Here is a 24,243-nt window from a genome sequence, read left to right as displayed (position 1 = left end):
ATTCAAATTCAAAAATCCTTGTTGACTGTAATTTGCAAAGAGAAAAGCAAACATTTGTCTTCTGGCTTCTTGTGCAAAGAACGCAAACATTCACAATAAGAGCATACAGTAGACCTGTCTCACTTATTTCATAAAATTACAATAAAAGACTATCTCAGATAACATCTATGGAGTGGTATATCCCCACAAATCTCCTCTAACGTTCCTCATTTCTCTCACAGACTTGCTTTCCACTAAGCAGTCTATCAGCTCCCCCTCCCTCCACCCCTCCCTCCCACCTTAGATCCTCCTCTCACTGTCACTGTGCGCCACAAACTGAGGTGGATATTTTCTACGCGCTCTCCTGTCTCACCTCGTACTCTCGGGACGTAATGAGGTTAACAGAACCGTGTGTTTTTGGGACCCTGCTGGCCTTTCTGAATATCTTTTGGACGATAGCAGACTCTGATGAAGGTGACCACCTGGAAGCTAAGGGATTTGGGCCCTGCGCTGCAACTCTGCAAACTGAGGCCCTGTGCAGAGAGGGGCAGGATGAGAACACATGCCCCTACCTATTCAACCTGCCACCTCTCACTGTTCATTTGCCAAAGCAGCTGGGAGAGCTGGAGAAGATCATGAAGGACCTGCAGAAGCTGAAGGACAACGTGGATGAACTGAGGAAGATGTGCACAGACTGTACAGTAAGCCAAACTGAGAGAGAGTGTGTTAGACAAAGAGAAAGAGCACATGTGAAACTGAACGAAGGCACAGGTGGGCACGATGAGAGTAACTGTATGAATGAGAAAAATCCTGAGAGACTGACAGGTTTCGAACATAAGCGTCAAAAAGAAAACGGTAAAGTGGAAAATTCTATGGAAGAAGACGGCAACACGGATTCAACAATTTTGGAAGAGAGAGGGAGAAAGAAATTGGAAGCAGAAAGAAAGAGCGATAGAGGGCTTGTAAAAGAAAATGAGCAAGCAGAAACCTTAAAAGAAGTGGTAGATAGAGATGGAAAAATTCAGACAGAGGGGGCAAAGGACAAGCTAAAGCTGACAGACAAGCCAACTACTGTTGAAAATGAAGGAATAGTAGATACACCGAGAGAGAGGATTGTTGAAAAAAGTAACAGCGAGACAGAAAGAAATAAAGAAAATTATAGAAAATGGGATTCAAATGAAGATCTAGAGAAAATGAATGAAAGAAAGACTGTTAATAAAAATGAAGATAAAACAGAAGAAAGAGAAGACGAAGCAGAGGAAACAGATAAAACCAAAGAAGACAAGAGCAGTGATGGGACAAAGATGTCTGGAGAGCATACTGAGAATACAAATAGGGAGTGGAAGCAGCACAAGGAAGAGAGGAAAAAGAAAACAGAAAAGGGAATAAAAGTGGAGCGGAATAATGAGAAACCAAAACAGACAGAAAGTATCAGGCGTGCAGAAAAAGAGAAGAAGGCAGAGGAGGGAAGCCAGACAGGCAAGGAGAACAAAACAGAGGAAGGAGGAGTGGTCCAGAGTGTGCTAAGAGGGAGTGATGGGGAATTAGGATCCAAGAATGCAACTGAGAGGACAGACTTAATTTCAATCAGTCCAACTCCTCAGTCTACTATTAGTTCAGCTCCAAGACATGACATGGACCAAAATGAAGCTACAATGTTTATGTCATCTCCTCCTTTGTCAAGTTCACATTTGCTCACAGATATAAATAAAGAGAGGATGACAGCTGCAGATGGACTATCGACAAAAAACACAGACATTGAAACACCGGAGATTTCTGAGCACTCACAACAAAATACAGAGACAGGCATTAGGGCCACAAGTAGCCCAGAAACAGTCACAATGAAATTATTGGGAGGATCTAGAAAACAGATTACCAGTCCCACTACTAGGGTCAGCTCTACAACTAGTCTGAGTCCAAACTTAGATGTCCACCATCAAGTGAGCTTTACTATGACAACTACGAACACCACAACCTCCAGTCAGACTTTATACACAACTATATTCCCAGGCGTGGCAGACAGAAGCAGTCAGGTATCTAAAATCAACAGCAGTACAAACACTAAGACCGTCATGAAACCAGGCCAAGGAGTAAAGCCCGGTGAAAAGCATAAACCTGGAATTAAGCCTGAAACAGGACAAAAGCTGAAAAATCCAAAAAATGAGCAAAAACAAACCAAATATGGCCAAAAGCAGAGGCCCTCTCACCAAAAACCTACAGCTGACTTGAAACCCAGAATCCAAATTCCCAAACCTGACCAGAGTGTGTCGCCTGATATTTTAACTACAGATCAAAACCTGAAAATTACAGAAATGCCTAAACATGACAAAGAGCATACAAATACTCAAGATCCAAAGTCCCATCGGACATCGAAACCTCCTGTTCAGGGACATACCTCACATCACACACCTGCAACTCTAAACAAAAGCAGCTCTGATAAAGATCCCCTGAATAATCAAGATCCTGAATCTGTTGTAATCCAACAAAACCCAAAACCAGATAAAAAGTTGCATCATCCTCTTCAAACCAACAGACAAGACCAAAAGCAAAAGCCTGCTAAAGAACCAAATAATGTAGAAAAAACAAACGCAGATCAAATGTCTGAGCCCAACCACAATTTCACTGCTCAATTTTCTGCTCAAGAGCCTGAACCTGAGAGTGAATTCGCACCTAAGCCCGAACAAAAGTCTGTAACGGAATTAACAGATTCAGATGAAAACCACCCTCCTGAGCCTGAACCTGACTCAGGCTCAACACCTGAACAAAAGATGACACCTGATCGTATTAATATACCGCCTGATCACAAACCTAAATTCAGCCAGAAAAACGTCTTTAGCAACCAAAACCCCAAACCTGAGCACGCACCTAAACCTTCTCCAAAACATCCAGAATCCACAACCAGCCAAGAGACCAAAAACACAAATGTGAAGTCTAAACCAAGCCACCCACCACAAACAAATCAGGGCCTTAAATCCCCTTGGTCTGGCCAAATGCCTAATCTTAACCCAAAATCTGTGCCTGAGGCAGAATCCAACAAAACATCTAGACCAAAGCCTCCCTCTGGACACAGACCACCAACTAGACCTTCTCACAAGCCAGGAGCAACATCTGTTCAAAAGCAAAAACCAGCAGAGAAACTAAAGCCAAGCCCAAAGACCGAAACAGGCTTAGATCCTCCTCATATCAGCGGGACCACTTCTGATGGCATCCAAATTTCTCAAACTGACATGCCACCTCCATCTGGTCCCATAAAACCGACTGCCGTCACTCTGGGTCCAAAGACTTCCAGCAGCCTGGAGACTCGCCCCTTCCCTTTCTCTCACGATCTCCCCAAAGGCTCCACCATGAGCCCAAACAGCAGGACTACGTCTGATCTGAGGCCACAAACAGCCAGTCACCCATCATCGATCCCAATGACAACAAGGCCAAACAAAATCATCCATGGGATCCTCCCGCGTGTTATCTCTAGCACCACTCCAGGATACACAAAGCTAGGTCTCCATAATACTGACCCCAGCGATCAAGTCAAGATACTTCAGACTGGTGAGGAAACAGGCAACAGACCAGGACAACCTCAAGCCCCAGATATTATGATGACTCCAGTCTCTCCCCCCAGCCCCCAAACTGCCTCCGCACTCAGCGCTGACCTCAGGTCAACCACCCCTGACCCCTCTGGCCCCGAGCTCCCGACTGCTGAGTCTTCCACTCCCAGTGCACGTGAGCTGCGTGTGAAAATCAACCAGGTGGCTGCTTTCCTCAACAGCAGCCTGAGTCCAAATGGACAGTCAGTGGACAGACGTCCAAAAGAGCTCCCTGAGTACGTCCAGGGAGGCAGCAGGCCTGACCAAAAACTGTCACCACGGATACCGCTTAAAGGCAAGATGCACCGAAAGCATACATACATAAATACATAAATATGTAAATATATATATTCATGCAGTCACAGTGTCTGACCAGCTTTTGTCTTTGTGTGTGTAAGATGTGGAGCAGTAAATAATATTTTTTGCGACCTGAATAGGAAAGTGTGTCCAAACTTTAGGCCTGTACTGTATGTACAATAATTCAATCTTTAAATTTTATCATTCACTGCATGAAAATGGATAGATATAATTTCACCTTCAGTGAAAGAGAGAAGGCATTCGCAGGCATTCCTTCACAGTGAGATTCTTGTCACATTTTACTGTCTTTTAGTCTAATTAAATCCAAATCATTCGGCTGACAGAAGAACTGTTGTGAATTATTATTATTTGAGTGCTTTACAGTTGTATTTCCCTTGATTTTAAGTAATGCAATTTCTAATGATCCTCACAAACAAAAACTAACAATGTGTTTGAGATCATCTTCATACTATACATCATTTGTCAGAGGAGGAATGTGCATGGCTTGTTTATTGTGTGTGTGTCTGGGGGGAAATTAAACCACAACCATGCAAAGACTCAAAAGCTACCAACAGCTAACAGCTTTCTGACAGATGTAGGTCAAAATATTAAGGTTTCCATTTTTTCAGCTCATCCTTCAAAAACTACATCGCACGTATAGTGTACTTCTCAAAACAAACTTCAGAATAAGACTGAAAACTTCCTTTTTACTTATTAAATTTGAAGGACAATTGTAAAAGAGTATCTGCTGCTGCACTGACAGCTCACTCAGCACATTTCCAGCTGCAGTGATCATTTAATCTCAATCAAATAGTTGATGTGTGCAGCATTTAGAGATAGAAGCAGCTTTCACTGGAGTGTTTCTTGTCTGCAGTGAAGAGGGACTGCTCGGACCACCTGCTCCGGGGAGCAGCAGGCAGCGGGGTGTACCTGGTGACCCCCGACCTCCGGAGCAAATCCTTCCCGGTCTACTGTGACATGGAGGCGGCCGGCGGCGGCTGGACCGTCCTGCAGCGCCGACAGGACGGCAGCGTCAGCTTCAACCGCTCCTGGGCGGAGTACCGGGCGGGCTTCGGGGAGCTGGCCGGGGGGGAGTTTTGGCTGGGGAACAACATGATCCACCTGCTGACCCGGGACAGGGACATGGTGCTGCGGGTGGAGCTGCAGGACTTTGACGGGCTGACGGAGTACGCGGAGTACGACCGCTTCAAGGTGGCCGGCGAGCGGCTGCGCTACAGGCTGACGGTGGGGGGCTACTCCGGCACGGCGGGGGACGCGCTCCGCTTCAGCAAGACCTACGACCACAACAACAGGCCGTTCACCACCCCGGACCGGGACAACGACCGATACCCGTCCGGGAACTGCGGGGCGTACTACAGCTCCGGCTGGTGGTTTGACGCCTGCATGGCAGCAAACCTGAACGGCAGGTACTATGTGGGGAAGTACACCGGGGTCCGGGACGGCATCTTCTGGGGGACGTGGCGCAACATCTCGTCCGAGTATTACCCCACCAGTGACAGGAGGTCCTTCAAAACCGCCAGGATGATGATCAGACCGAAAGGCTTTGAACCCTGACCTTTGACCCTGCCGGGACTTATTTCAAAACAAGACACATCCACTACATTCAACCAGATGCTCCTATTATAATTTGAATAAACTTTATTATAGTCTCCACACGGTTGTTGTACACCGCTAACACAATACTGCCGCCTTGTGGCGGGTGATTTTACGGTAACTCAATGTTTTGCTTACAGTTTTATATGGCAAGTGAGGATGTACAAAGTTACAAAGTGTTAATGTCCTAGTTACACAACAACAACTTCTTCTTCTTTTAAGTGGGATTAGTTCAGTGCTGAGAGAGGAGGCCTCTTGTGAAGAGCTATTTTTCTACAATGTCTGAATCTGAGTAGTATGCAGCAGCAGAGACTGATATTTTATTACAGTACTGAAAGGCCAGTTAATGTATGATTCAAACTGTTTTTTATGGTTTATGATTAAAATAGTTTTGTTAAGATAAATAAAAATGATTTACATAAACCAGTAGCGTTTGCGTTTTGTCTTACAAACAAATTTAAGTGCAAAATGGCCAATAGACTCGATAGCAAGCATATACTCACATCAAAATTGTAAATGAGCAACAATGAGTTCCTGTCGGATATAAAGCCGATCAGATTCATCTTATTCAATTTGGCCTCATTCAGTTAGTTGTACTTGGGACGCACATAATTACTGAAGACAAAAAATCCCTGCAGCCTTTGCGAGAAAAATAGCAGCACACGTGATTAAATTTGGTTTTTGATTGGACAAAACCAGATGGGGGCGGAGTCACGTTTATACAAGCCTGAACATCCGGTTTGTCAAAATAAATATAGTGACAGCGAATCAGACCCAAAGTGCCGGTTGACCTTCAGCATAAAATGGTTGAGTTATTAGTGCGCAACTGGGCTGAGATAACTCAGATAAACTGGTCTGTTGATCTGATCTTTAGACCTCTATTCCCACACGACTCCTCAGTATACAGTATTTAATATACTTCTATGTTTTTTCAGTCATGAATCAACTCGATTAATTTGGAAACTACAGCTTTCTTATCCACAAAGCAAAATTATCATATGTGATGCAGACTTCACAGTTGGCCCCGCTTTGTTTTCTAACCTCGGCCATATTTGAGAAGTATCACCCTGTAAAATACAAGGTCTTATTATTAATGAAAATAACAACAACAACAAAAATAATATTAATAATAATTCATTCATTAATACCGTGATAGTTTACTGTATGTTGTTATGTAAAGCATTTTTAAATATACTGTAAACTGCAGTCTGGTTTAGTTTGACTCTTAATGTGAAAGCTCCTCCCGGAAGTGTTCCGGTATGGCTGCTCACCGACTCCGTCGTTGTCTCCGTGCTGACTGAATGGCAGCCTCTCTGTTTCTCGGTGTGGCAGGTCAGCGGGGATGTGTCGGGCTTCTCCGGTGCCTCGCCTTCAGCCCCGGGATCCTCGTCCCCCCGCGGGGTCCCCGGCTCACCCCCAGGTCCTTCTCCGGCTCTCCTGCGGAGGGCCGGGCGGCTCTGAGGCGGTGGGACCTGCCGGTCAGTCCCTTCAGCACGGTGCGGGCTCAGCTGACCTGCAGCATCTCCGTCCGCTCGCTGGACCCGCACTCCTTCCCGGAGGCCGATCGGGCCTTCATCGCTGTTCACGGAGGGGACTCCGAGCAGCAGCAGGTCTGTCTGGATCAGCTGCGGGTCCACTACGATGATCAGACCGAAGAGCTCCTCATCTCCGCCGAGAACCTGAAGAGCAGCGTGTCCATTGAGCTGACCGCCCCCATCAAGAGCAGTGAGTGACACACACACACACACACACACACACACACACACACACACACAGAGTATCTACCACGACCTGCAGACAGAGTAGCTCATCATGTCCGTGTGTGTGTGTGTGTGTGTGTGTGTGTGTGTAGATCTCTTCATTACTACTATGGGTGAAGGACATGTGACAGTGAAGAAGATGGAGTGTGACATCTGCAAAGTGCAAACTGAGAGAGGAAACTGTTTGTTGCACTCTGTCAAGGTGAGAGTTAGTGTGTCATCATCAGTATGACATGAATATGGTGATGTTGTTACCCCCATCTTTACCTTTATGGCTAACATCATCATCTCTTTGGCCCTTCATGCAACTGTAGTATTACTCATTAAATCGAAATGCCTATTCCTGAAGAAATGAAGTCCAAACAGACTCTTCAAACTCCATATTGGGCTTTGCATAGACTGAAAAGCATGAAGAAAATATGGCATCAAACACCAGTATCTTATATCATGGTTTGAGGCCATATCATATTCATTCCTATATTATTATATTCAGGTGACATACAGCAAATGTCACTTGAAAAAAACGAACAGCCGCTCTCAAAGGTCAGATCAGGAAACCCTATAAAGGGTTTCCAAAAATCTTCAGTTATTTGCCACACTCACCCTCTCACTGTTGTGTTGAATCTCAGGGTCATCAGGTCACAGTGCAGTCCAGTGGAGGACATATCACATGTGATGGCACCATCCACGGCAACGTGGACATCAGTGCAAGTGGAGACAGTGTAAGGACAGTGCTAATGATTGTACTTGTTAGACCCACCCAGAGCTGACATTAGGGGGCAGCAGCAGCCTCACTACAGAATTTATCCAACAGTTTAAAACAACCAGATGATTGCATCATTTTATGATATGCAGATACATTTTTAAGAAAGTTTGATATATATATATATATATATATATATATATATATATGTGGTTAGAGCCCTTCGGTGTGACCTGCTGTGTGTTGCAGGCAGTGGAGCTCAAGAAGCTCCAGGGCACCAAGATGAGTATTTCAACAGAGCACGGTCCTCTGAAGGCCAAAGCCATTTATGCTGAGTCCAGCTGCATCTCCTCCTGCTCTGGGACAATACAACTGGGACACATGCATGGTGAGCAAACAGCAGCACCTGTCAGCACATCTGCAGTAAATTCTCATTAAAATGGTTTGTAGTGTTAGTGCTTGAGCCAAACTCCAGCAGAGTGAAGCAATTACCACTAGAGGAAAGAAACCGAGTGGATTTATTCAAGTAATTTGAAAGCAACTTCAATGAATAATTTTCTCATTACAGAGCAAATATTGTAGTTTCACTCCACAAATTATCGACAGCTGTAGCTTCAAGGTTACTTTGTTGGCCTTTCATACTGAACACTGCAAAAATTTCAACCTTACCAGGTAATTTTTGCATGTTACAGAATCACATATATCTTCTGTATTTGCTAATTTAAAAATAGCTTCAAGTAAAAAACATATGCTTTTTAGATAGATAGACTGGGAGGACTTTGGAGTTAGTCTACAATCCATTGTGATGCATCTGCATTGTAAATTTGGTAATGCAGGACTTTGGTATGTCAGGAATCCTGGGCTCAGATCCAACAGACTGAAATCTGGTGGTAATTTATCACAAAGTCCATACGTTTGTTTTAGTGTAGCTAAACAACAGGTTGGTTGTAAAATGCTCATTGCTGGATGCGGAGATAACAAAAACAGCCACATCACCTGAAGGGAAATAGAGAAAATGCATCATCCACATAGGATTTTAATTTCGTCCCGACACAAATGTGACTGTTATCACAGAACTCATGGAAAAATGATGTTAACTTTGGAGATGCTTGTGTAGCATGTTTAAAGCCCGTGACAGAAGCTGCTTTCAGCCCAAATTTTCCTGACATTGTGCTTTCCTTGTGTGAAGGCAACGGCACTGTGAGGAACGTGTTTGGAGACACAGTTATAGGTAAGCAGACTGACCGATTACACAATGACCCACATATGGTATGCATCAGTAAAACATGTGAGGCTTTTGCTTTGCTTTTGCAGATGGTTCAAATAGTTTCCTGAACGTTTCCTCTCGCAGCGGAGTCATCGATGTGTATGTGGGAGACAGTGCTGAGCTCCACAGTCAGGAAGGTGAACACACTAACATAATAAGGAGAATAAACACCTTACAAACCACTGCTCTTTCCTCTTCACTGTCATTTCCTTTGATTCGTAGTATTGTTCGCAGTCCATCATTTATCTGTCGCGTGCAGGAGCGGTGTCTGTGCGTGTCCCATCCACGTTAACAGCAGGGGTGGAGCTCTGTGGAGCCATGGTAGAGATCAGCCCAGAGGTGGTTCTGCATAGAGTAGAGAACAACACAACTCAAGGCCAAACCACAGTGACTGGTAAGAAACCGTTTTTCGTTATGTCACAATTCTTAGCAAATAAACCATCCAACGTGTAAATCAACACATTTCATTTACTTGGAACATGTCCTGCATTTCTTTTAGGTTATATGAATAGTGCGTCACCGGTGGATCAGTGGGTTAAAGCTCAGGCAGACAAAGGCTGTGTTACACTGAAGACACAAAGTTGGTTTGAGTCTTTAAAGCTGGGCAGTTGAGCTGTGACTGAAGGGGTGTTGCTCATAACACCACATCTCTGCCCTGGCTTTGTCCAGACAGAGCAACATATTTACTGCACCTTTACCTCAACAAAGGATGTAACTCTGCTCAGGATATGCTGAAAATCCTGTATTTTCATCAAATGTTCTGTGAGTGTTAAAATTTCCTGTATGTCTGAGACATACTTTGTGACTTACAGCCTTTTTGTGCTGAACTGTCAAGTTCTTCTGAATGTGTATTAGAGACTTGCCTGTTCATTTTTGTAATTAATATTTATGTTGTTAATAATGTAAAATATGAAATTGCACATCACATCTGTGACACATCACATCTTGCACTGTCATTTGATTAGTTACACAATCAGCTTCCTAAATCATGCTTGTGAATTGAATAATTCCTAATTCATGAAAATTTTAATTAAGAAACTTTATCTCTTAACCTCTTTTTATCTTAACAATGAATTGTTTTATATTACAAAACATTTCCAACAGTCAATGCACCTGTCAAAAGAGCTGTGCCCCAAATAAATTAATAACTGTCATTTCCCAATAAAAGCAGAAAATAATGTCTAAAGTAAAGTATTAATGGAGAAACAAATCACATGTCAGGATTTAAAAATAAAACATTTTTAATTTAATAAGAATACAGAAGCAAAATAGCCGTGCACAGACACTTCATCGACAAACTCACAAACTTTAGGAAGAGACACAAAACGATACTGATCAGTTTTTTTAAACTCGGGCTGTTGAATTTAAGTCCAAATTGAATAATTTGTGGTTAATTCTTTGTCAATGGAAGTAAAAAAAAAAACAAACAAAAAAAACAAAACATTATAATCAAATATGGATGCTATTTCTGAAAAGGATTGCAACTTTGTCAGTCATCCTCAACTAGCTCTTTTAAAAGCTATCTTTGAAAAAAAAAAAAAAAACAAAAACGTGGAAGCAACAAGTTTTCATGAGTATCAAGACAGCAAACAGCAGCACATGATGTTCTGCTGAGAGAAGATGATGAAATGTAATGTTCCAGGGAGGCAGCTGATACAGTGTGGTTTCCACACAAAGCAGTGAAACTCAATCTGAATATCACAAGTAATTTGAGATTTAACCGAGGTTCACCTCAAATGCTGTTTGCCAAAAATGCTCTCAATACATTTTCATATGAAGTTTATGATCAAATGCCGGCTGCTGTGAGCACATGATTGTCAGATTTTCTCAAATCATTAGCTAACAAGATCTCCTTATGTCTTATGTGTACATGCTGTTCTTGTAATTACAGAGCGCTGCTCCACCACATCCCAGCGGTCATCAGTCATGAAGGGTCTTGTTATTGGATCGTTTATTTGGCCCACGTTGTATCCAGAGCAGTATGGAGGGTAGTCACTGCTGTGCTCCCAGTGTTTCACACGTGGTTGCAGCTTTAATGCGGCCACCCTGAGGGAACACACTCACTGCTCATTAAAAGTTCTCATGCAGGACTTCAACTTTCCAGTACTCTAAGTTCATGTCTTACTTGGAAATGTTACTGCAGCAAGCCATTGAGATGGAGCGGAGTGGAGGACAGATTCTTTCTAAGAGTTGTAGTGTACGATCTGTGAGGAGAACACAGCCACTCACATCAAGCTCCTGTAGATACCGCGATCCACTTGTCAGATACTGTACTGCCATGTCTGTTATCTGAAGTGAGACAGAAAAAACTGAAACAGGCAGGTGGAAACACACTAAATAACTGCTCCAGGAGGATATTTCTGTATTTGTGTGTGTGTACCTTAAGACAACCTGGCATCCACAGCGTGACCAGACCAGTGCAGTAAAATGAAATGGCTCTGATGGCCGAATCGGACAGAGCTACACAGTGAGACACATCAACGTGTTCCAGATCTCTCACAGTCTTGCACAGCTTCTGTCCTCATGGGGAAAAGGCAGATGACAGAGATTTAGCAACAAGACAAAAAGAATGCTTTGTTCACATCTATCTGTGGACGGTAAGTGAAGAAAATGTGAGGCTTTCTAAGAACTGTTTTACTAGGAAATTGTGTACTAGTTGATAAGCCGTCAACAACAACGTCACTTCTGGTAATGTTTGGAAATTCCTGGTAGATTAATACCTCTATGCCAATGTCTGTGATGTTGATACACTCAGCAAGAATTAACTTCTTCAAGCGAATTCCCTCAAGAGCAGCCAGTCCCTAAAAATACACCTCTCAAGTTACAGAATGTTCACCAAATGTCACTTTTCTTCTGTGTAAATGAAGGAACAAACAACCAAATAATACTTGATCTTGGATGTTGCAACCACTGATGTCAAGAGAGGAGATAGAGCTGCCACTCAGCCAGTCCAGACTCATGTCAGTCAGTCGCTTACAGTGACTCAAGTTGAGACGACGCATTTTACACATCCTGATTTTTTTTTTGTGCATCCATGAACACAAAAGCACAAAAAGACACAAAAGAGCTGTTTTGTGATACTAATAGACTGCAAGGTATATGTGTGTGAGTGTGCAGTAATACAGTCTACCTTTGTGCAATCCTCATGACAGAGATGTCAGTGATGTTGCAGTGACTGATATTTAGCTCTAGCAGTTTGGTAACAGAGGAGCCCTCAGTCAAGTACTTGATCCCGACATCACTCACCCTGAAAATTACACATTACATCATGCAGTGGAGTTCAAAAGCTTGGAAGTGAAATATGATTCAGCAGTTCCAATCACCAACACACTTGTTGCAAAGTGAAATGTCCAGGTATTGCAGGTTCTTGAGCGTGGAAACTAATGTAAGAGTAGTGTCTGTCACTCTGGGACAGTCTGCAGCGTGGAGTCTGCCGAGGCCTTGTGATCTGCTGCACAGCACCTTCCAGCTGACATCCGAGAGTTGGTTGTTACCTAAAATACAAGAAAGAGAAAAGGCAGGTGATATATTTTCCTGTGAACTCTATATTGAAATGAAGGCTGAAGGTTGTTAATGATCTCACCCTCTGTACTGAAAGTCTGAAGTCTTGATACCTCAGCAATGGCTTTGAAGGCAATGTCGGAAAGATGACGAGCATCCAACAGAGAAATGGCAGATAGATCGTGACATCTGGAAAGTAGTGTCTATTACAGGAAATTAAGATGTTATGGGTGTGCGGATAAATGATGATGCATGAGCTGAGGAAGCAGATACTTTTATACAGAGATACAGAGCTGTGATTGGACAAACCTACCAGAACACAGCTATCTGACAAAGTTGGCATGTCATCAATCACCAGCTCTTTGAGTAAAGGGCATCCAGTTGAAATGTATTTGAATCCATTTACAGTCATCTGGGAGCAGAGAGGGGAAAATATGTGTCCACTACAGAATCTGAATCATTCTTCTGGAAATAGTTTTCCTCACTCCTCACAATCATCTCTGGGCCCCGTTAAGTGAAACCATACATCTGGAACCAAACGAACACACACTCTCAGAGGGAAGAGTGTTTTATGTTGTAGTGTATGTGTGTTATGTTATGTAGTGTGCACATCTTGTGTGGGTGGGCCAAAGTTGATTGTATAAACCCAACCCTCCACTCTGCCACAGCTGCCTTTTACTCTAGCTCTCTTTCAAATGTTTTGTTCTATCACTTTCAGCAGTAAATGAGAGCAAACAGTCACCGATGTACAGCAGAAACAAGAGGAGTGTACAAACGAGAGCAGTTCATCCAAACCGGACTCTGCACTGAACTTCCAGAAGGGAAAAAGCACTTTTCTCTCTGCAGCTGAACTCGTGATTACATCGAAAACAAGGAGGAGCACACAAACCTGCGTGCAGCCGGAAAGGTTGAGGTGGATGAGATTGTGGCAGCCCTTCCCAGTGGTCAGGTATAGAAAACCTTTATCTGTGAATCTGTAGCAGTATGCCAAACTGAGGTATTGAAGGTTGAGACAGTTCCTGTTCAAGATCAGTTAGATTAATGAGAGTGTTTAAACTTAGTGGTTGTTTTGACAAAAGTGAGTAAACCATAAAAACATTTAGTCAATCTAGTCACAAGGCCTATTATCTGATAAAATGGAAGGTCTACCTTGACAGCTCTCTCAAGGTTTTGTTTGTTACAATTGTGCAGGAAAGGTTCAAGTAGAGCAGGCAGGGACAGCCCTCCACAATTCTCTGAACCATCATGTCCTGTTAAAGAACATTCAATAAAACATTTAAATGTTACCTCAAGTCTTTCCAGTAAAATGGTGTGATGTCTAAAATAAGCAATGGTGCATTAACAAAATCCTGCTAAAATGAATTAATCATTATTATATACTCTATTTATTTGGAATGGAAAAATGAATTTATATGACAATAAATTAACCAACAAAAATTATGTTAACAATGTTGATCACAAAGAATACTGTAATATTAGGCAATATAATGTCAGTTAGCTTAACAATGTTTACTTACTGTGACATTGAAACACTCTGATACATTAAGCTCTTGGAGATTTCTGCATTCACCTAAAATTTAGATTGAACAGGAAAGAGAAAAGAGTTTATAAATGGCTGTGCTGTTCACTTTGGAAAAAGAAAAAGAAAAAAAAGAAAAAAAGAAAAATCGCTTTAAACATTATATGTACAGTACAGGCCAAAAGTTTGGACACACCTTCTCATTCAAATGAATAGGAAAGTGTGTCCAAACTTTTGGCCTGTACTGTAGGTTTGAATGGAATAAAGTATTAAAGTAATATACAACATTATGTAAGAAACAGCACAAATAATAGTATAATAGTGTAATATAATAGTCTGCCTTATGTCAGAGCTGTTTGTGTTTATCTTGGCTGGTTTCTGTCTCTTACATAATGTGCAACTTTCTCAGGTAAGGTAAGCAGCAGCTGGATTTCATCATCAAACACTACTGACCAGTTGCTTCTGTTTTCTAGTGTGTTTGGAGAAGACTTTCGTGCTTTGGCTCCAGCTCAGGTTACTGAAACTACAACCCTTCAGGGCTCAGAATGCGTGTGAACTCCGGTTTTGCCTTAGCCTCCCTGCTTTTTCTCCTGCTCTCATCCATTGAGACAAAAAAGCCTGGCAAGGGCAGAGGCCTCAGAGGAGCACGACACAAACTCACACGAGACAGGTATGGATTTACTCTTGAGTCTCACTCGTGTAAACCATTTTTGACAGGCTCTTATGACAATGTGTAGACCATGACAAACCATGGATTTATTTATTTTGTGTGTGTTCGAAAATGTCAGGATCAGAGGTGCCGGACGTCACAGCAGGTCAGGGCCCACCAGGCTTGTTTCTCCTGCCTGCTCAGAGTCAACAGAATCTAGAGACGTCTTTGTGGACTGTCAGGAACGACATCTAAACTCCATTCCCCCTTCACAAACCTGGTCCAAAGAACCGAAACATCTCCTGCTAGCCCGCAATCGGATCAAAGTCCTTCAAGATGGGGCCTTCTTCGGATATGAGAGATTAATTAGTCTAGACCTGCAGCAGAACCAAATCTCTTTGGTGGAGGAAGGAGCCTTCCATGGCCTAAAAGAGCTCACAACACTCCTGCTGCAGCACAACCACCTCGGCACACTGAGCGAGGAAGCCCTAATCCCTTTGCCAAACCTTCGCTACCTGCGTTTGTATGATAATCCCTGGAATTGTCTTTGCCCATTGGATAGTCTCATCCGCACCCTCCAGGTCCCAAGCAATCGTAATTTTGGGAATCATGCAAGGTTAGTGAGTTCACTGAAAGTCATTAGTGAGATTCACATTGAAACAGCCAACAAATATCCCCTTTGACTTATTTGTGACTCTGCTAGGTGTTCAGTGCCCATCAGGCTAAAAGGCATGAAGTTGAAGCAGGTGGATCCTGAATTACTCTGTAAGGAGTCAGACCCAACAGGTCACCCAGAGGGGGACCTAAGAGACATGACAGAGCCTTTAAGGCCCAGTCCATTCCGCTCAAAACCTGACGCCACTACATCTTGTCATACTTACCTTTTCCCCAAAATACGCATGGACTGCAGTAAGCGAGGCAAGTCTGCAAAATCTGTTTGATTTATCTGCACCATAATGTAACTATGTTATGAGAACTTCAGCACATGTTTCTTATGCAACAGAGGACGTCATAGAAATACTCATGTAGCACCATAATCAAAGAAATTGTTCATGATAAATATTACTGTTGCCTAACTGCAATGGAATTCACTTCAAAGGCTTATCAGGGCCAAAAACTAAAGTGCCAAAGACAAACATCTGGTTTAGCTGGTGTCTTAATCAATGTTCCAGTTGTTTGTCACTCTAAGAACAAGTAAGCTTGGCTACTACATATGTTTGTTGCAAAACAAATAAAAGCGTTATAAATTTGCTTAACAATAGAATAAATCAAAGAATAGGGCATAAATGAATGACATTCAGGTATTCTCTATCTTTGCCAGTTTTCAGTTTCTGAACTTACAGAACATTGAGAGGAAAGATGATTTTTAGAGCAGTCTTGTACATTGATGGAATGTGAATGAACAGAAGTTGTCTTATATAACAATAATCACACAAACCAAACCACCCGCTAATATAGCCCATCCCTCTGATGCTCAGGTCTAACTGAGGTGCCAGCAGGCATTCCAGAGGATGTTGTTCATGTTGATCTGTCCCATAATTCAATCCATCATCTCAAAGCCAGAGATTTCCAAAGCACAAGGAGCCTCAGAACTCTAAATCTGAGTAATAACAACATGGAGCGCATTGACACAGGTAAAGCTTTGTATGTTATTATTACTGCATAGCTATTTATCAGCAAACTCTACAATATGCACTTAATACTTCCACATTAACTGTACAAAAGTGTTGTTGACATTTTTCCCTTTTACAGACACAGATCATTCTTTACATATAGTTTTATCCATAATGATACTATGCAATGTTTCCATTTCTTCTCCCTTTAATAGCATCCCTGTCTGGGCTCCTGCACCTCCGTGAGCTAGACTTGTCTGAAAACAGCCTGCATTTTGTGCAGTACGGTGTACTCGAAGACCTCTATTTCCTGTCAAAGTTGAGACTTGGAGGGAACCCCTGGGTGTGTGACTATAGGTGGGTTCTTCTGCCGAAATGTGTGTTTGACACAATTACAAATTGTTACTAACAACCGACTCCTTTTTTTGTTTTTTCAGCATCCATTACATGGTTTACTGGCTTCGTCTTCACCCAGGTGTGAAGCATTCTGGCCTGCTCTGCCGTTCCCCTCCTGAATATACCGGAGAAACTGTGGAGGAGTATGTACATTCCTACAACAGAGAATGTCCGAAAGACAGACAAAACAGCCGAACACATCAAGACCAGACGGACCCTGAGCTTTGGAACACACCAATGGAAGTACAGGGAGAGCTGGAGGAAGAACTGGAGCCAAGCCACTTGAGACTGCCACAAAAATACCAAATCATCCGATTGTCCTAAGATCTGACTCTTTAATTTCCTCTTCATTCATTTTCTCTCTGTATAGTAAAAACAGTCTGTATCAGATGGAGAAACTACATTTTTTTGCAGTTTTACACTTTTTTGCTAGTGCTGTGTTATCAAAATATAGGATTTATCAACCCATTGACTATTTTGTAATTATTACTCTTAGGATTATTTATATTGGTCATTAAACATCTATGGCACAACGCATAACGAACATCAAATGCACAAAAAAATAAATAAAATAAATAAATAAATAAATTGGTAATTGGACCTAGAACACTCACCAATAAATTTCAAGCTGGTCCACGTAAGTGACGTACAGCCCCGAAGGTTAAGATGGATCACAAACAGTCTGTAGTTCTGCAGAATCTGCTTCACTGTGCTGTCTGTTATCCAGTGTTTCTCTACAGAGAGGTTGATCTAAATACACACATTTATATTCCTGTTACCATTTATTCATTTCCATCATTTAAATACAGGACAGAATGTACATACCTGACTCCAAAGTATACCCGACTGGATGATAGCTTTCCAAGTGCAACACACCTCAGCACAATTCAGCCAGTCTCGTAATTCTAGATATTGGAAGATCTGAGGAACAAACAATCATACAACATACATTACCTGGCAAGGGAGGAGGGTAGACAAATGAATTGACACTTAAGCTATCTGACCAAAAGTTTCAGTACAGCCTCCTCTGTATTATGAAAAAGAAATACACATATTAAAGCAATGACGCAAGTTTCATATTGTTCTTGTAATTGATATTTGGGCCTAGTTTTAAACTTCACATGAACAGCCCTCATTCAATCAGGGTTCAGTGGCAACGGCCCTTCCCAAGTTACAGTTATACAAGTGAACAGGCAGTTCCTTTCTCTCTCCAAACATAGTCATGTTGGAGCACTGTTTACTGAGAGAAGTTTTGGAAAGAAACACCAGAGCAAACAAAGCCAAAACTGCACTTGCACTGCCAATGAATCTGAATCCAAAGCAAACAGGAGTTAAAACTGATTAGTTAAGGAAGAAGCAGTAACGCTCAAGTTTTTAACATATTCATGATACAGAGTCACACTGTCATGAAAGTGCATCAACAATCACACTGTTTACAAAAATATTATTAGTAATATAATATTATTATAATATAATATAATGTTGCAGTATACACTGCAACAGACCTGGCAAGTGTCCCTTAAACAGAGCCCGTTCTGTGTGTAACAGCTATCACAGTCAGCTGTAACTGAATTTGATCAACTAGTGTGACAGAGACTAAATGTACAAGGTGTAGTTATTAAATAATGAAATTGGTCTCATGTCAGCTGAATCAGAATTAGTGTCATGACTGTGATAGCCACACCCTGTATGTTCACAGTGAAGTCCTAAAGTACTTATGTAACACATATGAGACATCTCATCACTGTTTGTTTGAGACGTGAGAAATACATTTTCTTCAGCTTTAAATCCAGCATCACTTTGTAAAAAAAAAAAAAAAAACTTAAGAAAGACATGAAGTTTTTACAGAACTACCTTCAGTGTGAGGCAGCTAGGGAACACTGAGAGGCCATCAAATCCCTTTTCGAACTTGTGGTCTTTGTTTCTGATTCCTGGAGTGCCCATTTCTAGTTTCTGCGTTAATGCATACCAACAAAAAAAAAAAAAAAAAAAAGACACCCCCCCCCAACACACACACAAAAGAGATACTTATATACACATCTCGCAAACTACACAATTTTTTAACTAAAATTTCACTCAGAAGTATACCTTAAAGTATTCCTTTGTCCTCTTTGAGTCCTTTGCAATGTTATGCCATGCAGCTATGATGCGTTTATGGCGATTAGTATATACAAGTCTCTCAATTATCTGCAAGGCAACTATGTTTAAAAGAAATGAAAACCTCTTAAACAGCACATGCATTTGCAGTTCTGCAGGTCATCATCTAGACAAGGATGACATGTGGGCAAAGATATGCAAACAACATTATGATGATAAATTTGGATTTAACTGAATTCCAAGGCAAATTTAGCTTTGCTTAGCTGAAGTTCCACAAAGGTGAAAATATAGAGGGCAAAATGAGTCACTGGAGTGGGTGTATACAGAGTGGAAGAAATTATTGTTGGGAAAGACTTTCAACTTGGGAACATTTCTCAACCACAGTGTTTATTTTCTTTAGCGATACATGAAAAAGTCAGAACGTTCAAAAACAGTTCAATTCACATTAGTTAAGCCAACACTACTTGAGATTCTTTTTCCACACAGAAATACTTGTGTTGTCACCTACCAATCTGTGTCTTCTTGCGTAATTTTACCCAGTTGAACCATTTGTTGAGTGCACTCTGCTGACATTTCGTTTCAAAGTGCTTCTTTGTCATGTCCATCTTCAGAGCCAGCTCTGTGGTATCTCTCTTACTCTTTGCAGTGAACCTCTTCCACTTCCTGTGAACACAGCTAATCATTAATTCAGTGAACAGATGCAGGCTGTCAGACACCTGTGTCTACCCAACAGGATAGCCACTAATACTGAAATAATATTTATAGGTTAATTTTGATCGATATCATCTGTCTGAAGTCCACTAATCTGCTTGAGGAGGCCTTGGTGATAATCTTCACTGAGGCAGGAAGGACACAGTTACATGGGGAACAAAAAGCCAATGATAGCGATAACTGCACTGACATTGAGAAGGTGAAACACAGTCTGTGAGATAGAGTATCCTTGTGAACTTTCCCACTTGTTAACAATGATCCAGAGAAACATGTATTCATATGGATCAAATTTCCACCTGGGGCTCTGAGTCACTCTACCTTGGTACAATCATGAGTGTAACCTCAACACACTGTTCCGAATGTTATCAAACTTAAACTTAATGTTCTCATTAGTCAAATGTTATTTTTATATCCAGGAATTCCAGAACTATAAAATGACATTAAGCGTAAGAAAGAAGATGTCTTTCAGCTTTAACCTCACACAATAATGTCTGGAATGATTTTAGTGATATTCACACCAAATCCATGCCGTCCCTTGTCCAATTAGGTTGACATTCACACAGCACCAGCTGTCTACAATCACATCAATGCAATCAGTGTTAGCAGGTGCTGAAAACTTTTGGTGTCCTTCCTTCCACTTTTGCTGTTAAGCCCTTGGTGACATACTTTCTGGAGAAAGGAATGATTGAGCATGATTGATTGTCATTTGCACCAGTAGTTTTAAGACACATTGCTGCTGTTTTGGGTGGATTCAGTGGTTGAAGTCACTGCCATGGCTCATCCATCTGGGTAAATTTAACAAAGGTGTGTATTTATGGCAAAGTTTGCAAATTTTTTTTTTATGTCAAACACTTGTTATTTTCAGGTTTCCTTGGCTTCATGCTCTGTTATGGGGCTGTGTGTGTTTTCTTCCTGAGAAAGGTAAGTTTTTTTTGTTTTGTTTTTTTTTGTTTTTTTTTTTTTCTTTTTAATATACTACTTGCTGCACATTAAATTAATGAAATGTATGATTTTTTTATTTTTTTTTATTCTTTATTCTCTGATAGGTTACAATATTGTATATGGCTACTCTCGCAATGAAAACCCACAAACCCCAACCCAGTTTCATTCTAGTGCATTTTTAAACTCAAATAATGAAGTTAAAACACAGGCTATGAGGCACCAGAACGTTTCTTCCATCCAGAGAGAACTGGTCCCTCATGAAAATACAGATGACATTCCTGGCCTTGGTGAAGAACTGGTGCAACACACACTAGAGTCAGAACAGGACAAAGAAGAGTTTCTTGTGATGCCTTCTGCTGCCTCGGTGCAGAAATATGAGCACTCAGATTCTGACAATCATCCTTTTGGCCTCTTATTGAAGGAGCACGCACCAAAGGCAAGTGTGGAGGGCATTAGTTTCCCAAAAATCAAAGATTTCAGATATTTTATTGAAACTATGAAGCACTCCTTCTTAACACCAGGAAGTGACATGGGCAGTCATTTTCAAACTGCTCATGAAACACTAAAAAATCAATTGATTCCTGTTGAAAGCATGAATGAATTGTCTGATTCTGTAACACGAGGCTCTACCCATGATGATGATGATGACGATGACAGTAAAAATGAAGTCTGGAGTGAACTGAGAAGTGCAGTGTCTGAACAGGGTGACCTGGATGCCAACTACCAAAATCCAATAGATAGCTTCTCCTTCCATGATCCTATTAGCTCTACTTCTCCCACCGTTAATGACAATCTAAACTATGGCCCCTACTCTGTGCTGTACCCACACCATAATGTTGCACGATCAGAACATGTTTCAAGTAATTATGGAAGTTTGGCCAATGGTGGCATTTCTGGTGAAAACCTTAACATTTTCACTAGTTCTCCTGATGTGCAAAATCAAGATGTTCAGTCAACAAGCTACATGCTCCCTGAAGAAATGGCTTCTGACTCGTTGTATGGAGAAGATTTTTCTGATGGCACCGATATAACTGCTTCCACCATCAACCTAAAAAACGGACCATCTGAGCCAGTCAGCTATTATTCAAGTAAGCCATCCAGTATAAAACCCCTCCACCCTAAGAGTATCCAAAAACCAACATATTCATCTCACAATGGAGGCATTTTAACAGGGTATCAAAAGCCATCAGGCAGCTTTGAAACTGAAGATTTTCAAAGGGATGAGCTACACAGAGTGACACAAGCTGATGTGCGGTCTCCCAAAAAGTCTTCATCTCTGAATTCCTATGGTAAAAATATATTTGAGAGTGTGCCACGAGATCAACTCTACGTCCCAAGTAATCTACCCACAAAGAGGGAAGGATCAGCCAAAAAAGTTGAGACTTATGAACCAACAGTTGGCAAGGAACCAAAGAATATAAACTACTCTCCCACCACCAGCTACCTGCCTGTGTCTAGAGGTTCTATTAACAGTAATGTAGATCAAGTAAGTGTCCCTGGTGCCTCTCAACATGAAGTTTTTAGCAGAAACCTTGTGGCTTTGAAACCTTCAAGTGCCGATCGTGACTCAAGCAGCCATCATGGCATTCGGAGAAAGCCAACTTTAAATGTTCCTCACCTGTCCCGATTTGCTACCCAAACAAAAGATGGGAAGATACCTTCTTCCACAAAAGAGACTGCAGTGCCTGCCATTCAAGACCCAAAGCAAATGTATGAAAAAATTCCCATTCCTACCTCCAATGGTTTGGGTTCAATCCAGAGGGGGAAAACCTCTCAGGCCGGTGACGTTTATCGAAGTTTTAATTCTCGAATTAACTTGGTTCCAACCTCAGAACCGAAGAGAACCTTCTCAAGATTAAGTGATAATGAAGCCATGTCCAGGAACTTTGAAATCAAGAATCAGTTTGACATGCGTGGGATCCGAAACCCCCTGCACTTGTTCCCTACTCGACAGAGGCAGGTAACTTCTTTAAATGATGTCTTCACGAGAGGTACCAGATCTGGCCTTCTGCAGAGCTTCATGCAGCCAACAGAAGTACAGAACCATCTAACCAAAGTGAATAAAGTCTCCACTAAAATGGCCTACCAACCACTGGGAGTGAAACCAGACACTTCAACTGCATACAGTGGTGTCTTTTGGAGGAATGGTCGAAACACAAGACGACTTCCTCAATCAGTCCCCAGTATCTCATCATCTGTAAACACATATATAAGGAAGTCCAGAGATGGGTATGGTAGGAGGAAAGTGTCTTTATCAAAGATCATTTACACACCATATCAGCATGTTGGAGGCAACACTGCAAAAGAATGGAAACTGACCCAAGAAAAAGGAAAACCCCTAATTCCAGAAGGGATTTGAGGAACATTTGGGACGTGGCTATAAATGGTATATAAACAAATGTTTTTCTTCAGTTATGTTTTTAAGATCCTGGATATATTCATACACCCTCAGACAGTAGTAAATAAGATGCTTTTTCTAAGATGTAAAATGGAAAAAGACTGCTTCCCAAGCATTACTACAGTTAATTTCTGCAAATATATCAAGTATGATAATTATGGATATCACCATTCATGTGAATTTTTCTTTTAACTGTAGGTCATGTGGCTGACAAAGTCCCTATGTAAATATGGGTAAGGGTTGTTTTTTTTGTTTTTTAAATTATGAATGTTTCATTCTAAAATATGAGGACTGGATTTGTGATGATTTCTATTTCATTAGGACTGTTTCCACCTGTGACTGGGAGAAAAATCAAGATTCTATTTGTTTTGACCTGAAGGTAAATACTTTCGGTGTACCTGAAACAAGTGCCTGATAGAGTTTTCCTGCAACAGCCATAGGCCTTCTCAAGCAGACAAAATGGAAGCTAGAAAGGAATACGGAACAGCAATGTCATTCAAAGCGTTTTAGTCGCGTCAAGGTCTTTTTGCCAACGTGAATTTCAATGTTGCATATGCTATTAAACCAGACTGTACCGTCTCATCTGAATCCACAAAGGCTGTGTCCATGGTCCTACAGGTCAGAGAGGCAGCTGTGTGCTGCTGTATATCAGCAACAAACTTGTGCCTCATGAAAGGGGGGGGAAAAAGTTATATGTTGGTTATTCAGTGTTTGGGACATGGTTGCTCATTTTTGATCCCCAGGGGTGTTGCTTTAAAAAAAAATCCTAAGGATCAAAATAAATGCCCGGTCAGTCTCCCCGAAGTGAAAAGCTGAGAAAGTGAGCCACCAAGCGTCCGTCTGTAGAGGCACAGGTTACCTACCAGTCCACATCTTGGACATTATCGTTTCCCTGGAAGGCCGAGAGAGCGTTTTTCAGAAACTCTATTGGCTCATTGGGACATGACAGACATGAAGCTGTCAGCAGGGCCTGTTGTCAGGAAAAATTAAAAGATGACTTTTCAGGTTAAATTAAATATACATACGCTTAAATCAGCAGAGGTTATTTTTGTTTATTAATCGCTGGAGAGACCTACGGACTTACTTAACTGTACATAACGTAACTGTATACGAGCTGTTTCTATTTAACCTACCTTATATATTTGTGGCAGGCACTGTTTAAGCTCACATTCTTTCAAAACAGGCTCCGTGTTTGCTACAGCCATAACTGGTATTT

The 24,243-nt window shown here is 41.6% G+C and overlaps 4 protein-coding genes across 6 annotated transcripts; 3 read left to right on the top strand and 1 right to left on the bottom strand.

Moving 5' to 3' along the window:
* Positions 1-371: 371 nt before the first annotated feature.
* LOC115056164 (proteoglycan 4-like) lies at positions 372-5,875 on the top strand. The gene is made up of 2 exons (XM_029522424.1): positions 372-3,855; positions 4,732-5,875. Exons 1-2 carry the CDS (start codon positions 372-374, stop codon positions 5,430-5,432), a joined length of 4,185 nt encoding a protein of 1,394 aa, XP_029378284.1. The 3' UTR covers positions 5,433-5,875.
* An 866-nt stretch (positions 5,876-6,741) lies between these two features.
* fam185a (family with sequence similarity 185 member A) lies at positions 6,742-12,149 on the top strand. Of its 3 annotated transcripts, XR_003841790.1 has the most exons (9): positions 6,742-7,196; positions 7,324-7,433; positions 7,861-7,953; positions 8,184-8,322; positions 9,124-9,165; positions 9,249-9,338; positions 9,461-9,595; positions 9,701-9,963; positions 11,093-12,149. XR_003841790.1 is itself a non-coding variant. In XM_029522853.1 (8 exons), the coding sequence occupies exons 1-8, from the start codon at positions 6,773-6,775 to the stop codon at positions 9,811-9,813; spliced, it is 1,155 nt and encodes a 384-aa protein (XP_029378713.1). In that variant the 5' UTR covers positions 6,742-6,772; the 3' UTR covers positions 9,814-12,149. The 3 variants fall into 3 exon arrangements, 2 of the variants coding, with proteins under 2 accessions (XP_029378713.1, XP_029378712.1); XM_029522853.1 differs by having other exon boundaries at positions 6,742-7,193; positions 7,312-7,433; positions 9,701-12,149; XM_029522852.1 differs by having other exon boundaries at positions 9,701-12,149.
* fbxl13 (F-box and leucine-rich repeat protein 13) lies at positions 10,754-24,232 on the bottom strand. The gene is made up of 18 exons (XM_029522423.1): positions 24,161-24,232; positions 23,891-23,997; positions 19,485-19,639; positions 18,968-19,077; positions 17,705-17,800; positions 17,494-17,629; positions 14,220-14,272; positions 13,852-13,952; positions 13,592-13,721; positions 13,016-13,114; positions 12,785-12,905; positions 12,533-12,695; positions 12,332-12,448; positions 12,090-12,213; positions 11,766-12,002; positions 11,582-11,716; positions 11,327-11,490; positions 10,754-11,247 (listed from the first exon to the last, which is right to left on the bottom strand). The coding sequence occupies exons 1-18, from the start codon at positions 24,230-24,232 to the stop codon at positions 11,055-11,057; spliced, it is 2,313 nt and encodes a 770-aa protein (XP_029378283.1). The 3' UTR covers positions 10,754-11,054.
* LOC115056424 (leucine-rich repeat-containing protein 17-like) lies at positions 13,389-17,351 on the top strand. The gene is made up of 7 exons (XM_029522851.1): positions 13,389-13,651; positions 14,695-14,891; positions 15,010-15,486; positions 15,574-15,788; positions 16,349-16,504; positions 16,699-16,840; positions 16,921-17,351. The coding sequence occupies exons 2-7, from the start codon at positions 14,767-14,769 to the stop codon at positions 17,201-17,203; spliced, it is 1,398 nt and encodes a 465-aa protein (XP_029378711.1). The 5' UTR covers positions 13,389-13,651; positions 14,695-14,766; the 3' UTR covers positions 17,204-17,351.
* Positions 24,233-24,243: the final 11 nt, after the last annotated feature.

Source organism: Echeneis naucrates, chromosome 16 (assembly GCF_900963305.1).
Source record: "Echeneis naucrates chromosome 16, fEcheNa1.1, whole genome shotgun sequence".
In the NCBI taxonomy this organism is placed as follows: Eukaryota; Metazoa; Chordata; class Actinopteri; order Carangiformes; family Echeneidae; genus Echeneis; species Echeneis naucrates.
Note: the sequence above shows the minus strand (reverse complement) of the source record. Positions and strands in the feature narration are given on the sequence as shown.